The sequence below is a fragment of the Nyctibius grandis genome, chromosome 4 (genome assembly GCF_013368605.1).
Source record: "Nyctibius grandis isolate bNycGra1 chromosome 4, bNycGra1.pri, whole genome shotgun sequence".
NCBI classification, from domain to species: domain Eukaryota; kingdom Metazoa; phylum Chordata; class Aves; order Nyctibiiformes; family Nyctibiidae; genus Nyctibius; species Nyctibius grandis.
The window spans coordinates 31,064,050-31,080,023 of NC_090661.1; the positions used below are offsets into that span (position 1 = coordinate 31,064,050).

The 15,974-nt window shown below is 40.4% G+C and overlaps 1 protein-coding gene across 1 annotated transcript; it reads left to right on the top strand.

Moving 5' to 3' along the window:
• The first annotated feature begins 1,884 nt into the window (after nucleotides 1-1,884).
• Nucleotides 1,885-10,545, top strand: LOC137662936 (photoreceptor outer segment membrane glycoprotein 2). The gene is made up of 3 exons (XM_068399697.1): nucleotides 1,885-2,465; nucleotides 8,563-8,809; nucleotides 10,279-10,545. The coding sequence occupies exons 1-3, from the start codon at nucleotides 1,885-1,887 to the stop codon at nucleotides 10,543-10,545; spliced, it is 1,095 nt and encodes a 364-aa protein (XP_068255798.1).
• Nucleotides 10,546-15,974: the final 5,429 nt, after the last annotated feature.

A 15,974-nucleotide genomic window follows, 5' to 3' on the forward strand; every position in this document is an offset into this window, starting at 1 on the left:
GCATAGTTCTACATCCACATCACATACACCAAAAACACATTGTCTTCAGCTCTAACAGGTTTTAGATCTTGGATGTTATTAGCTGCTTTCTGCCTGTGATTGTGATATAACTGGAGAGGTGCAAGGAGAAGTTATTAGCACTGTTGCAGAGAAGCAAGGTTAAAAGTGCTGGGAAAGATGGTATCTTTTCTTAGATCCATGATAGCTGGAGAAAAGAAGACAGACCTTGAAACACAGAATTACTCCTTCAGCTGTAAACTTGAAATACCAGATTTGAAACTTGGGGCAGGGAGGAGTCTCTCTGAATATATTTTATGCCCATCATTGTGATCTTTGGGGAGAAAAATAAGAGAGTGTAGATCACATGGGAAAGTTATTAAAGGACTATTAATAACATAAGAGCAGGTGTATCAAAAACAAGCTAATAAAATATACAAGATTAAAATTACTAAACACAAGTAGTTTCCTGTCATTTTTCAAATGGTTCCCCTTCAAAAAAATACTGTGGTGTCCCTTGGGCTGCAGAGTCTTCTTCAGACGGGAGAATGGAAGCAGTTCGAGTGGGTGGTGAAGAAGTCAAGGTTATTGCAGAAAGTGCAACCAGGAATGAAGTTTAGGATTCTGACTGGAATATGGGGGACTCAGAAAGAAAACCCATCTGCAGGTGGTAGGAGGGTTGGATAAGGTGTGATTGTCACAGTTCTCAGGACAAAGGGAAAGAGCAAGCAACTTCAGCTGCAGGAGCAGAGGTTGAGACGGTAATGGTGATTCCCTAAGGATTAAATAGGCATCATTTAATAAATCATGCTATTCCAAAAACTGTTTTTTAATAAGAACTTTCAGAAAGAAAGGAAAGGCAATCAGGCAGAGAAAGAAATAGAGCATCTTAAACTGCTGATTGTTTTCTTAAGGTGTGAAGATGTTCTGCTTTTTTTTTTGTAGGGTATGTTACTTCACATAAAAATGGTAGCGCTTCTATGCCTGATCAAGTGCAAAAATGCAGCAGAGGATGGTTTCTTCACCAGTAATATATTCAGGTCATAGCACTTAAAAGTTAATAAAATTTTCATACTATTTTTCTAGAAAACCAACAGAGTCATTGATAGTTTTAACTATTTGTTGAACATATTGTCTGTGGATAACCACAGCCAGTTCCCCAGCAGTTTTTTCCAGAGTGAGCATATCTTGGTAGTGTAAGTGTAGGAACAAAACTGCATTTTGCTAGCAAAACCATGTTTTACTGCACATAATCGATGAAATGACTGAAAATACCCATAGGATACCATGCTTCTGGTGCTGTTTTCATGTGTTTTTTCCATATGGGAAAAAGGCTTATGTGATTATGCTGTATATATCTGCTTGTTTGTCCTGCTTGTTCAACTTTTGAACACAAATCTGACTATGACACCATAATCTAAGAATTATAAATTCCTAGAATAATCAAGAAAATACAGGCAACAAGTAGAAGGGAAAGGCACTCTGAGTCTTCTGGAGGGAAAGACAGCAGATCAGCTCACTTCTAGACATCAGAAAATCTGCACAGAAAATTGATCTTGACAAAAATCCATAGGAATCCAGAGTTCATTGGTTCTACTGTTCACTTGTTTTTAATTGCTCTAGCTGGTCCTTAGAATTTTTTTTTTAAAGTGATGCACATTGTATGAAATTTAAACAATGAATTTCACTGGGGAACTCCCTTGGCAGGACTCAGAGTATGTGAGGCTGTACAGGAAGTTTTCTGTAGTCTCTATAAACACCTAGTCAAACAGACAGTAATCTATCTCTCTCTTCTTCAGATTTCTACTGCATGCCTTGGATACATGCTCCTAATCAGCTTACAAGCTTTCCTTGACCTACGCTTCTTTTCCGAACGCTGATCTGACTATGGCTGTCCTCAAAGTAAAATTCACCAAAACTAAGAGGGACAAATTGGCTCAGATCTTATGGATCCTCAACTGGGTTTCTGTAGTGAGTGGGATCATTCTCTTCAGTCTTGGCCTCTTTCTGAAAATAGAGATCAAGAAGCGCAATGAAGTGATGGCAAAAAGGGATGTTAACTCTGTCCCCAACATGCTGATCTCTGTAGGAGTCATAGCATGTATCATCAACTTTCTGGGTGGCAAAATCTGCTACGACTGCTCAGATGCCAACAAGTTCTCTCGATGGAAACTGGTTATGCTCCCATACATCGTATGTACCTTCTGTTTTACCTTCTGCATCCTGGTGGGTTCTCTCATGTGCTATACCATGAGGAATGAGCTGGAAGAGTCTCTCTATCTGGGACTGAGGGATGCTATTAAGTTCTATAAGGACACAGACATACCTGGACGATGTTTCTTAAAGAAAACAGTGGATATGTTACAAATTGGATTCCAATGCTGTGGAAACAATGGCTTTAGAGATTGGTTTGAAATTCAGTGGGTATCTCCTCGTTATCTGAATATGGCTTCTAAGGAAGTTCTGGAGTAAGTATTTACTAGTCATAACAAAAAATTCTAGGAGAAAAACTCATTCAAGAAGGCAAAGTAGATACTAGTTTTTACTGGACCTTTGTCTCTTAATCAAAAAACTGTGGAATGACCACGTTACTCACAAAATGTGCTAACTACATGCACAATCAAAAGTTGCCTTTTACCAACTTTTTAGGGATGCTAAGCAAAGCAAAGACATATCTCTCCTTTTTTAATGTAGTGAATTAGCTACCTCAAAATTTCAATTATAGTGAGCTGATAACGGAAAGAAAAAAGGATCGTACTATCAATACATTGCGCAGTCAATCCTAAACACTTAAAGATCTTTCTCCTTCAAGATATTAGACTTTGCAAACACAGGTTCAAATTTATATGTTTACATATGAGAAACTACAAACACTGTGTACACTGTATAAAAAAGGAGGAGAAAACGCCTTGAAAGTTAGGGGGCTTTTTGTTGGTGCTTCACATGATGCAGCAATTGTGAAATTATATGCTCAAAAAGAAGTCTGGTAATTCTTACAGACAAAAGAAAAGGTAACAATAAAAAAAATTACAAAGCAAGCAATCCAATATGTAATAATTCTTCTAAAGGTGAAAAAGAGTCTGCACTGACAAGAGCATAGTAGCTATATATTCCTGGGAAAGATAAACACAAAAAGCTTGACTGGCATTTGTCAAGTGTTCTGTTTTGTTGAACTCAAAATTCAGTGACAATAAAGCTAGAGGAAGGAAGGCCAAATATCTTTTTTTTTCACAGAATTTGCAACTTGAAACTGCCATCATAGCAAAGCATATATACAGAGCTGCAAATATACCAGAGGACAGGACCTAGGAGAATACAGACAAGAGGGCATCAACCTGCATAAGGCAGCTGGCTGTGGAAAGAAAGCAAGCTTTAGAACTGTTCTCAAGTGAGAAGTTGGAAAGCAACAGTGACACAAAGCAGACTGACCCAAGAGCTGTTTTAAATCCTGGTTCTACACTGAGAAGTGACATGACAACAAAGATGGTCCACAGGAACTTAAACATAGTATCTTATTGTGAGGACAAAAGTAAAAAAAAAAAGTGCCTTTTATTTCTGTGAGACATGCAGAAACAATAATGTTTTACCCAGGGTCTTAGCTAAACTCTGTTTTCTTCTGCAGGGTCACCTGTGCTCTACCATTATTTTGGAAATACACTGTCAGTCAATTTTTACCCCGTGTAGGCAGAAGTTGCCAGTGAAATGTGTGTGAGGGAAGTAATTGCACTGCAGAATTTCTTTTACTGTATATAAATATGATAATTCTGTCTTGATTGCTAGAATCCAAGTTGTTGCTGTATAACCAAATTATACTACGATTTCAAAAGAAATCTGGTAGTGAAACATTTGATATGAAATCAATGGATGCAAAGTCAGCTGGTAACGTTCAGAAAGGATGGAGAAGGAACCAAAGACTACCAGCAAGACTTCTACTCTGAATATGAGGAGAGCAGACTTCAGGCTGCTCAGGGAACTACTTAATAAGGTTCCCTGGGAAAAAAGTTTTTGAAGGGGCCAGAGTCCATCAGTGCTGGTCACTTTTTAAATACCACCTCCTAAGAGCAGAGGATCAAGCAATTCCAAAATGTCAGAAGTCAAGCAAACGAGGCAGAAGGCCAGCCTGGCTGAGCAGGGATCTTCTTCTTGAACTACAGCGAAAAAAGAAAGTGTACAACTGCTGGAAGCAGGGTCAGGTGACATGGGAGGATTACAGAGATGCTATTCGCCACTGCAGGGAGGAAATTCATGCAGCCAAAACTCAATTAGAGCTGAAGCTGGCCAGCACTGTGAAGGACAATAAAAAGGGCTTTATTAAATATATTGGTAGCAAAAGACAGGCTAGAAATAACATCAGCCCATTACTCGACGAGCATAGTCACCTCACATACAGGGACATAGACAAAGTGGAGACATTTAATGCTTTCTTCTCCTCGGTTTTCCACACCAATGATGGGCGCTGGGACCCCCAGAGCCCTGTGCCTGAGATCCATGACTGTGAGAATGATACACTCCTAATCAACCCCGAACTTGTGTGGGATTTGCTGCTCCAGCTGGATCCCTACAAGTCAATGAGGCCCGACGGGATTCACCCAAACGTACTTAAAGAACTGGCTGACGTCATACCGAGCCCTCTCTCAATGATTTTTCAATGCTCTTGGGAATCTGGAGAGGTCCCAGTTGACTGAAAGTTGGCAAACGTTGTCCCAATCTTCAAGAAGGGCAACAGGGATGACCCCGGTAACTACAGGCCTGTTAGTCTCACCTCAGTGCCTGGCAAAATTATGGAGAAAATTATTCTGGGAGTTATTGAAACACATCTCAAAGACAATGCAGTCATTGGTCCCAGCCAGCATGGGTTCATGAGGGGAAAGTCCGGTTTGTCAAATTTGATTTCTTTCTATGACAAGGTTACCCACCTAGTTGACCAAGGGAAGCCAGTCGATGTAATCTTTTTGGATTTCAGTAAAGCTTTCGATACTGTCTCTCACAGTATCCTCCTGGGCAAAATGTCCAGCATACAGCTGGATAAACACATAACGCAATGGGTGAACAATTGGCTGATGGGTAGGGCTCAAAGAGTTATAGTAAATGGGGTTACATCGGGCTGGCGATCGGTCACTAGCGGGGTTCCTCAGGGATCCATCTTGGGGCCAGTGCTCTTCAATATCTTCATTAATGATTTGGACGCAGGACTTGAAGGACTACTATCCAAATTTGCTGATGACACAAAATTGGGAGGAGCTGTTGACACTCCCGAGGGCAGAGAGACCCTGCAGAGAGACCTAGATAAATTAGAAAGGTGGGCGAACACCAACCGCATGAAGTTTAAAAGGGGAAGTGCCGGATTTTGCACCTGGGACATGGCAACCCTAGATGTACATACAGACTGGGGAGCGAGAGGCTGGAGAGCAGCCCTGTGGAAACGGATCTGGGGGTTCTGGTCAACGGCAAGTTGAACATGAGCCAACAGTGTGCCCTGGCAGCCAAGAGGGCCAACCGTGTCCTGGGGTGCATCAAGCATAGTACTGCTAGCCTGTCGAGGGAGGTGATTGTCCCGCTTTACTCTGCACTGGTGTGGCCTCACCTTGAGTACTGTGTGCAGTTTTGGGTGCCACAGTATAAAAAGGATATGAAGATACTAGAGAGTGTCCAGAAGAGAGCCACAAAGATGGTGAAGGGTTTAGAGGGGAAGCCGTACGAGGAGCGGCTGAAGTCACTGGGTCTGTTCAGCTTGGAGAAGAGAAGACTGAGGGGAGACCTCATTGTGGTCTACAACTTCCTCACAAGGGGAAGTGGAGGAGTAGGCGCTGACCTCTTCACCCTGGTGACCGGTGACAGAACTTGAGGGAATGGCAGGAAGATATGCCAGGGGAGGTTTAGGTTGGATATTAGGAAAAGGTTCTTCACCCCGAGGGTGGCAGAGCACTGGAACAGGCTCCCCAGGAAAGCAGTCATGGCGCCAAGCCTGACAGCATTCAAGAAGCATTTGGACAATGCCCTCAGACACATGGTGTGAATTCTGGGGTTGTCCTATGCTGGGACAGGAGTTGGACTTGATGATCCTTGTGGGTCCCTTCCAACTCAGGACATTCTATGATTCTATGAAATATTTTTCTTGGTTTCATCTTGTACTGTATGTCAGTTAGTATTTGGTAGATTAAGCAGCAAAGCAGGTGAGAACTGACATAGTCAACTTGCATGTAACCTTTGCAAAACTGAACTTTTCACCTTCCTTGATAATCCTCTTGCCTTCCCTCTCTTCTGCATCTCCAGTGCCAACACCACCATGTGACAAGAAATTGAGAGAATCAATGCGAACGGTAGGAGGGATGAGGCAGGTTGCAGCTGTACAGTCCTATCATTACTTTGGTTGGGTAAAAGTCATCTTTTTATAGTCTCAAAAGCAAGTTTTGCTGTGCCATAACAACTTTGAATTGCAACAACAAATAGCAGTGAATGTCTCTCTCCCTCAGCTCTGTTACCAAGGGCTTCCCTTCTAACAGTACCAAGATACATAATTCTTTAATTTGCCAGTAGTAGAGAAAACACGATGGCAGGGGGGACATAACCCCAAGTCTGGAAACTGCTATTGTTGGCAGTAGAAGGAAGATTCCTCTTTATACCATGTGGCAGGAAGAAAAAAAATAATTATGTGGATGCTTGGGATCAAAAGAAAAGCTTAAGACCTAGCTTATGAGATTGTATTTTAAGCATTTGAGATGCTGTACTATATTTGGGTCATGTCACTAAAATATACAGGGCATTTTGCTGACTCAGGTAAAAGCTTCCCTTTCACAACATGCCAGCCTTCCTCTCCTCCCTCTGTGAGGCTTCTTTTCTCCTCCAGCATTTGAGCCTTCTGTGTTACAGCTCTCTGGCTCCCTTCCTTGTTTCCCTCACAGTGAGTGGTTTTGCCTATGCCTGTTACACTGCTTGCACACTTCAGTCTGGTTTCAGTGGATTATTTGGGTTCTTTTGCATTGGTTTCATTGTGTTGCCATTACCAGGAATATGATGCCCACAAAGTGAAGAGCTAGACTTTAAAATGGAGAGGAATTCATGCCTAACCCACTCCGAAGTGGGAAATGGCAGATGAACTTCCTGACTTACTTGGAAAGATTTTTGAGGAAGATATTTTTGACAGAATGTCAAACAAAACAAAATACACCATCACCACCCCGCAAAAATTGCCCACGGCAATGAAATGAAGGCAATTATTCTGCCATCCCAGCACAGCCACAAATACTGAGCTTCCAGCAGCTTATGTTTCTTTTGAAGGATACATTTAGTCCCAAAATGCCAGAAGAACACTGGACCACACAGTTTCTTCTTCTTCTGTTCACCTGATGAGCTACTTGTGATGACTTCCTTCCGTTTAATTTAGATCATCTACAGTGGAACAGGAATATATGATTTGTAAACGCTAATAAATGAGGATAAATTTTGGAAAACACTACAAATTCTACTATTAGCAAATGGTGAAAGCTGGATATCTAAGAAAAAGTTGTCTTTCACATATTCTGGCTCCCTAACAAAGGCTAAAGGGCATGGGCTTCATTAAAACTGGCCATGGTTCTCACCTGTGGGGCTGTCTCAGGAAATAAGCCTTTTGCAATGAGCATGAAAACAGATACATGCTTAGAGGTTACTTCCCCAAAGTGTGACAACATCTATCAACATCTTACATACGCTCCAGTTTCTGGACAATCTATTTCTCTGAAGAGCCTGCTTGGAAACAGAAGTCCTCACAAGGACGCACTAGCTAAACAGCACATAACACAAGGAAAATGGATGTCAAGGGTTCATTTAACTGTACCAGAAACTCTTGATTAATCTGAGACTGTGTTCTCTTTCCATCCTATGATTTTTTTCTCCCTTCTATTTCTTTATCTTTCTTCTTTTCCCACTTGTTTTTCTCCTGATGTTATAGGGGAGGGAAAGGAATAATTTTTAGCAATAAATACAAAGAGTTTCAAAAGGTACAAAAAGCATCGTTACAAGAAGTAGAAACTCCCTTGTCAGTTAGTCTCAAAACACGCGCTGAACCAGCCATTGCACATGGGTACAATGATGAAATGCCAGCAGACAGTTTCCAGTGGTTCCTGAGGCATGGAAAGTTGTTCTTCTCTCAGGTTCTCTCTTCAGGAACGCTTGTGTTGAAAATCAGTCCAGAAGTAGTGAAACACAGGGTTTTTAGGGCCATAACTTCCATTAGAGTTTCACCAAGATAAACAAGTTCAGAAATTGTCTTTAGTATTTTCAGCACAAAGATACCTAAAAAGACAACATCTCTGTGAACACTGAATCCGTGTCTTGCATGCACAGTACCAAGAACCACGTGAGATACTGTGCTGATACCACACTTAAGAGATACAGCACATGAAAAATTTAGTTTTCCTGCAGTAAGCAACTTTTCCAGTTGGAAATCTATTCCCATTTTCCTTTTGTTCCATTGGAGAGGCCTACATCGCAGCAGACTTGCATTATAACCTTTCATAAAAATCACGGACACTGTCTGCTGCTGATACCAGATTTGTGATGCCCAAACTTTCTGTCATGTTGCAGCCGCCTAAAGAGCAACGTTGATGGGAAGTTCTTGGTGGATGGAGTGCCTTTCAGCTGCTGCAACCCAAGCTCCCCACGGCCCTGCATCCAGTACCAGCTGACAAACAACAGTGCTCACTACAACTATGATTTTCTGACAGAGGAGCTCAATATCTGGGTGAAGGGGTGCAGAGAGGCCCTGCTGGATTACTACACAGCTATTATGAGATCCATTGGTATGGCAGCATTGCTTATTTGGTTGTTTGAGGTAAGTCTCATAAAAATGGTCTGTGTCAGAGATTAATCAGAGTCTTCCTGCTATCTAGGATGGGAAACAACTATGGTGTAACATACAAGAAGTGCCTCAATGTCTAATAGAGTCCACAAGTACTTCAAGAATGTTGCAAGACTTTCTTTAGTACAGACAACTTTCTCAAAGACCTCAGAGCAGAAGCAAATCTCATTGAAGATGAGAACTACCAAAAATTATATATACAATTCTGTATATTTACAGAGCTTGTTCAATAGACTATGGCATATTCCCTTCACTGAAGCATTTATGGGATCAGATACAGGATGATACATGCAGTGACACAACTGCAAGGAAACTAGGTGAGAAGGTCTGAGGACTGTTTTAAATCAGTTTTAACAAAGAATGTACAAAATGTGAGCAGGCCTTTGGCTGATACATTAATTTTATTTATAGTAAAAATTGAGGATAAGTATTAATATGTCAAAGCCTCCTTTTTACATTATATACCCTCACCATATAGACAGTACTTGCAAACACGGCGTACCTTTTTACATGTAGATTAGACTGCTTATTATGCAATAAAAATAACCATATCACAGGTAAGCATATACACCTGCAAAGATGCAGTCTTTCTGCTGGCGTCTGTAAAGAAAGTTGTCTGGATGTTGTCATCCGCAGGTAAAGGACCCCCCAGTGGCACAGGCTAAAATACTGTTTTCTTCCCTCTTTAATAAGTTTTAGTTTTCTGATTATTGCTCTATCGCATAAATATTAGCACTATAATTAAAATAGTTCACAACAGTCCTCAAGCAGTGCTAGATGGGGTGGTGGTGCCAGAAACTACAGGCCTTTGGCAGCACTTGAAAAAGCTGTGAGCCGGCTCTCTGTGCTCCCTTAAATGTTGACAAGCTGGGCACACTGATCTCAATTCCAACATTACTATGAAAGTGGGGCTTTTTCCTAAACTTACACTCGAGCTTCTACTGTAGACCATCCTTCTTAATTTTAATGCATTGGCATGTAGAACACATATGGCTTACATATGAATGATTAAACTCCTCAGAGGAAAGACCGATTTAATCAAGGGCAGTAGAAAAAAATCCACAGAAGTCAACAATTTAATTTTTTTTCCCCCGGTGACTGATGGTTCCATTAATTGATCAGCCATTCTAGATCAATTAGTTGTAGTCTCTGAGGCTGCAGTGTTCCCAAGTAATTCTAGGTATTTATGTGCTGATTACATGCAAGTGGGAATGGCACCTGAAGAATGGAGAGAGAATCAATCTCTCCCTAGTATTTTTCTTTCTAAAAAATGTAATTAATTGGGAGAGTGGTTAGATATATTACTGTGATCAAGAATTTGTCTGGTTTACTCAGTATTAATTATTAGGCCCGTAAATACATGAGTCAGGAAGCTGACTTAGTGGTAGGATTGAGGCTGTAATTTACAAACTCTCTGTTTAACCATTAACTGTTTCTTACAGCTCTCTCTACTTATTGGTGTCCGGTACCTACAAACAGCAATGAAGAATGTCCTTCTGCTAGGAGATTTGGAGGGTGAATCAGATGGTTGGTTACTAGAAAACAGCTTTGCGGAAACTGCCAAATACAACATCAATATCATTAAGAACCTTGGCAAAGCAAATCAGATCTCCACTGTCTCGGGCATGAACGACCCCAACATTGATGTTCAGAACACAAACTGTGGCAAAACCAATGTTACAACAAAAACTATTCCAGCAGCTAGCTAGGCAAATCTTTAAAGAAATGACATCAAAAGTGTAGCTTTGACATATTACAGTTACCATATTTTTCACTGGTGGGGGAAAAAAAGTAGGAAAACTAATAAGACAATTGAACAAACCACAGACTGGTGACAGCTCCAAAAATGCTGATAATTCTTTGGCTGGATGTATTTTTACTCATTCTTGTGAAACCCCTGATTTACAACACTGCACAAACAAACTTTTGGAATTTTCCCCACTTTCTCTCCCTTGCTTGCATACTTCTGTCATGGTCTGAATACGTCAGAATAATCCTTATGCACAAGCAAGTGTTCCAGGTAGGATGGGTCTACATCTACTAACATACAGATGGGTCTGCAACTGTGAAATGAAAACTCTGTTAGCTCAAGTTAGGATAGGGGAAATTTTAGCCCAATTCTACATATATTGCAGCCCTTCTAAAAGAACTTACTAGCTAGGTGAAATTGAATTGAAGGCAATGAAAGTTAGCATAATGTAGTTCACTTTTTTTTTCCCAAAATAGTCTGAAGTATCTCTTCATTTTTCCCCCTCCACAGTTTAGAGAAAGCCAGCTGCCATACCTCCCTGAAGTCAATGGGTACTGCTGAAAAGAGTTCTCTGCTCAAGAAAACTAACTGACACTTTGTCGGGTTCCGGATTTAAGGTCTGCCTCTAAAGCAAATCTAGAAATAAAATGCAGACAGCCCCCCCGTCCGCCCCCCCCCGAGAGAGAGAGAGAGAGAGAGAGAGAGACCCGCCTAATTAGTCAAAAAAGGAGCAAATCTAGAAATAAAATGCAGACAGCCCCGTCCACCTCCCCTGCTCCCCGAGAGAGAGAGGGAGAGAGAGAGAGACCTGCCTAATTAGTAATTCCAGTGCAGCCCACGTGCGGCGTGCCTGGTTCAATGCAGACAGCCCGCGCGCAGGGCCCGCGAAAATTATAAATAATTCCAGTGCAGCCCACGTGTGGCGTGCCTGGTTCAATGCGAACACCCGGTATGCTTAACCTGCCTGCAGGTAAAGCACCCCCAAAAAATCCTGAACCGAAATATTAAAGATTCGTGATCCTTGAGTTCAGACAAAGCACAACCGAGGCACGGTATCAACAAACTTGGCTCTGACTTTATTAGGTCCAACACTGAGGCAACTCAATATTCAAGGAAAAGAAAGAGAGAGAGATAAAAGAAAGAAAGAAACAGAGAAAACAGTTGGGAGAGAAAGAAAAAGAAAATATTCACCGCCCTGAGATCCAGCGGCGTCCCGCGGGAAGTACCTCCTTCCTACTTGGAAGATGGCGGTGAGGGTCCCGCGTGTTGAAGTGATCCAGCCTCTTTTATAGAGTTTTTCAGCAGAGTCATGTGACTGGGAGTCGTCAGTCAACAGTTCGCACCAATCACAGGTCCGAAGGCGGGACATGTCCGGTTCCTGCGCCGTAGGATTGGCCCCTTGCCAGGCTGTCACCGGAGACACGCATCTGGAGGCGGGTGGAGGGCGGGCGCCTAGCTTATTGCGCCATCTTACTTTGCCAGGCTCAGGCATTCCAGGCAGCCGCCATAAGATGTCACCCGAGCACGTGGTTTACGATTTCTGAGACAATGCTAAAAAGGAAGGGCCAGATTCCCACACACTTCATGCCAGGATACTTAAAATTCCAAGTAGCATGTGATAGCTTAAGTTTAAAAACAAGCCAATGCTTCCCATAGAACAAATATTGATGATCCTAGATGTTTAAAAGCTCCTAATTTCAAAAGTACTTACAAAGATCCAGGGCCTGGAAGCGAAGGGATTATTTGGAACCAATGAAGGCAAAGATAGACTGACAGATCTCCCATCACGTTCCTAGTACAGTGCTCAGGAACTTTGTCAATGCATGGAGTGAAAGCCTTCTACACCCAAGACACTTGTAGTTACAAGATGCCCTATGAGTGTAATTTATCATTAATAGTAAGCAGGAAAAACATGCTGATACAGAACAGAGGATAAAAAAACAAATAAAATATTTTATTTGTTAGTGTGGTGAATAATACATTGTTTGAATATACCTTTGGACAGTTTGTGCATTCTTTGTGTATAATCAAGTAAAAAAGTTATATCACTGGGATATTCAAAGCAGAACTATTCCTGCTTTTGAAATTGTGCAAAAGTAACAATAAAAATTCCTTTACCTGTCTAAACAATGTTGTTTTCTATAACACTAGATTAAGCAATAATTATACTGTAAGAATATATTGTAAATAAAGTGTGCGATGTAAAAGTGTGTACTGTAATTCAAGCAGGCTATATGCATAATCATAATTTCAAATGCATTTGCTTCACTGCTTAAAATTTTAGGCCTATACTTAAGTATGTTCAAAAAATAAAAATGGACAGATTGGGTCTATCTGCCACAGTAGCCTGTAGCAGATGTTTTGCAAAAGGCACATAAGAGGCAAGACCATTAGAAAACAGTTCTTTCCCTTACAAAGCCTCCTAACTTCTAGGAAACAGCAGTTTGGGACTCGGCATGACAAAGAGGCTATTTGTATCACCGTGTTTTAATAAATCTCAGTGGACACTTTTTCCTATGTATTTGCATAGTATTTTTTTAAAACCTATTCATGTTTTTGATATCCAAAATACTTAACGACAATGAGCTTCAGATTTTAATTTCTCACAATTCAATTCTGCATTGTTTGAAAAACTGCTTCGCTTTGCTTGTTGACTCCCTGACAACTTAATCAGGTATCCCCTAATTCTTGTTCTAAGATGTAGATGATGGTCATTCCTTATTTATTCCCTCCACATCATTCCTCATTTTACAATCCTCTATTATAATCACTCTTCGTCCTATCTTTCCCAGTTGAAGAAGCTGCTATTTAGCCTTTTCTTCTATGGAAGTTGTTTCACACCTTTGATAATTTTCATCACTCTTCTCAATTTATTATTTTTAAATGAACAAACTGTGTAGAGCTGAAGACATCATGAACTACATAGGTCTTCTGTCCTTTTCCTACGAATTCATATCATTGCTTGCCCTTTTGACTGTTTCTGAGCTTGGAGATAACATTCTCACAGAACTATCCATAAAAATACTAAGAAAATCTTTGATATGAATATAAAGCCATATTGCAAGATTTTAGTTTTTTCATAGCTACGTTAATTTTCATTTACCAAAACAGAATCTTCTGTTATTATCCAGCCACTAAGTTTCATAACAGCTTCATGAAAACATTCAAAATAGGCTTTTTTACTGAATATCTTTGTATCATTGGCAGAATTTGCCACTTTATAATTCCCTTTTTTTTCATATCACTTCTGAAAATGCTGGAAAAAAAAGGTGCAGATTTCTGTGGATCTTGGTTGTTAAGCTGCTTCCATTGTGAATATACACCATTTATTCTTTTACTTTATTGCTCACCTGGATCTTCCTTTTTGTCTCAACAACTTCTTCTAATTCTATGAGTTAGTTGGAGGACACTATTTAAAGCCTTTTGAAATCTACATTATACTGACTGGCTCAATGTCCTTACCACACTCATTGACTCCTGCAAATAATTCCATTTGTAAGCTGAGACTTCCCTTTAAAAGAACTTCTCTTTGCACTGCATTTACCTGTGTCTACTTCTTTTCTTCATTTCAATCACTTTGTCCAGTGTGGAATTAAACTTAACTGGCACATAATTCCTTCAACCATTTCTGAGAACCAAAAATATTTTCTGCATCACAGTCTGTTGTGGTGGTCTTGTTGCACAACACTGAGCACAACAGTGTCCTGAGCCTTACCAACACCACTAAAATTAGCTGATACATACCAGAAAAGAATGAACACAGAAAGCTGAGGTATCTTGAGAGATCAAGGAGAAAGACAGTTATGTACTGCAAATTAATCAGACTTTGCAAGAGAATATGATTTTTTTTAATGCAAAATTTTTTTTTTCAGATGAATACACAAAGTGCCACATGCATCAGTCAACAGCGATCACATCCTCAACACAATTTTAGTCTGTCTACATTTGGAAAAACAGTTCTAGATTGCTCAGTAACCAAAAGGTGTAAGGTAATCAGAAATAACTCAGAGAAAAACAGAAGTTATTTCTATAGATTTGTTTCATTAGGAAAAATTTAATCAAGAGGACTAAGTAAGAACATGCAAAGTTTTTAAAAAAGCTTTAAAAGTAAAAAAGAAAGGAATGGTTCAGCTTGATGAAAATGGTTATAAAACAAGAAATAAGAATATTATCTTACTTGGTATTTTAGGAAATATTTCCTAATAGCAAAACATATTTAACTGTAGAAAGCAGATGAAGCCTTGCATTTCGCACCATTTAAAAAAATCTCTCTAGGTCATCTATTTATCTTGCTGAATTCTAAAAGCTATGAGCTTACTCTTTTAATAACTCTCCAGTCGAGGTCCCTGTATGATGGATTTGTCAACAGACTGCTCTGAAAAATAGATTTGGAAGGAAGAGAGACCTAAAATGATCATCCAGCCTGAACGTCTCTGTAAAGACACAGAAATTTCATGCAGTAGTTGCTGTAACACATTAGCATGAAGAGCAGAGGTATAACTGTCCAGCTACACATTTTCCCTGGTCCCCACACAGCTCATTTACTTTCATATGAAGAGAACACATTTTACCATAAAGACTAGTTAATATTTGGCAAGTTAACCTTTGTCTGTCATCCAGCTGCCAAAAACTGCATCAGTGGTGAGCGATGTGATCACTTGTGACATTAACTGAATATCAGCATACATTTCACAGGGAACAGTCGTCGTTGTTGTCTTGACTAGTACTAGTAATTACTTAGCCTCCTGTATGTTATTTCATATGAAATCAACCCACTGTTTGTGTTGACTGACAGCATATTTTCATAATTCTAATGCTTTGGCAGACATACAGAAAGTGCTATTGCCCACCCTGAAAATATTCTATTGGAAACTATGAAATAGGTTAGGATTCAAGATTCTTTGATGTACGGATCAGTGGGTATCAGTCCACTGCCTTGGCCACTAAACAGCATGGAGAAATCTAACTAGCTGTTTCGAATTACTCTGTCAGGAACAGCTGCATAATTATGGCATTAGGAGGATCATAATTATTGAAAGGACAAGGGGCACCGGGTGCAAGCTGGAACACAGGAGGTCCCACATAAATATGAGGGAAAACTCTACAGCGAGGGTAACTGAACACTGGAACAGGCTGCCCAGAGAGGTTGTGGAGTCTCCTTCTCTGGAGACATTCAAAACCTGCCTGCACGCGTTCCTGTGTGATATGGTCTAGGCAATCCTGCTCCGGCAGGGGGATTGGACTAGATGATCTTTCGAGGTCCCTTCCAATCCCTAACATTCTGTGATTCTGTAATTCTGTGTGATTAGATTGTTAATTTCTGTCCTGTATAGGCAGAGTCCCCATTGATATAGATATATTACAAAAAGATGACAGCTCATTTCAGAG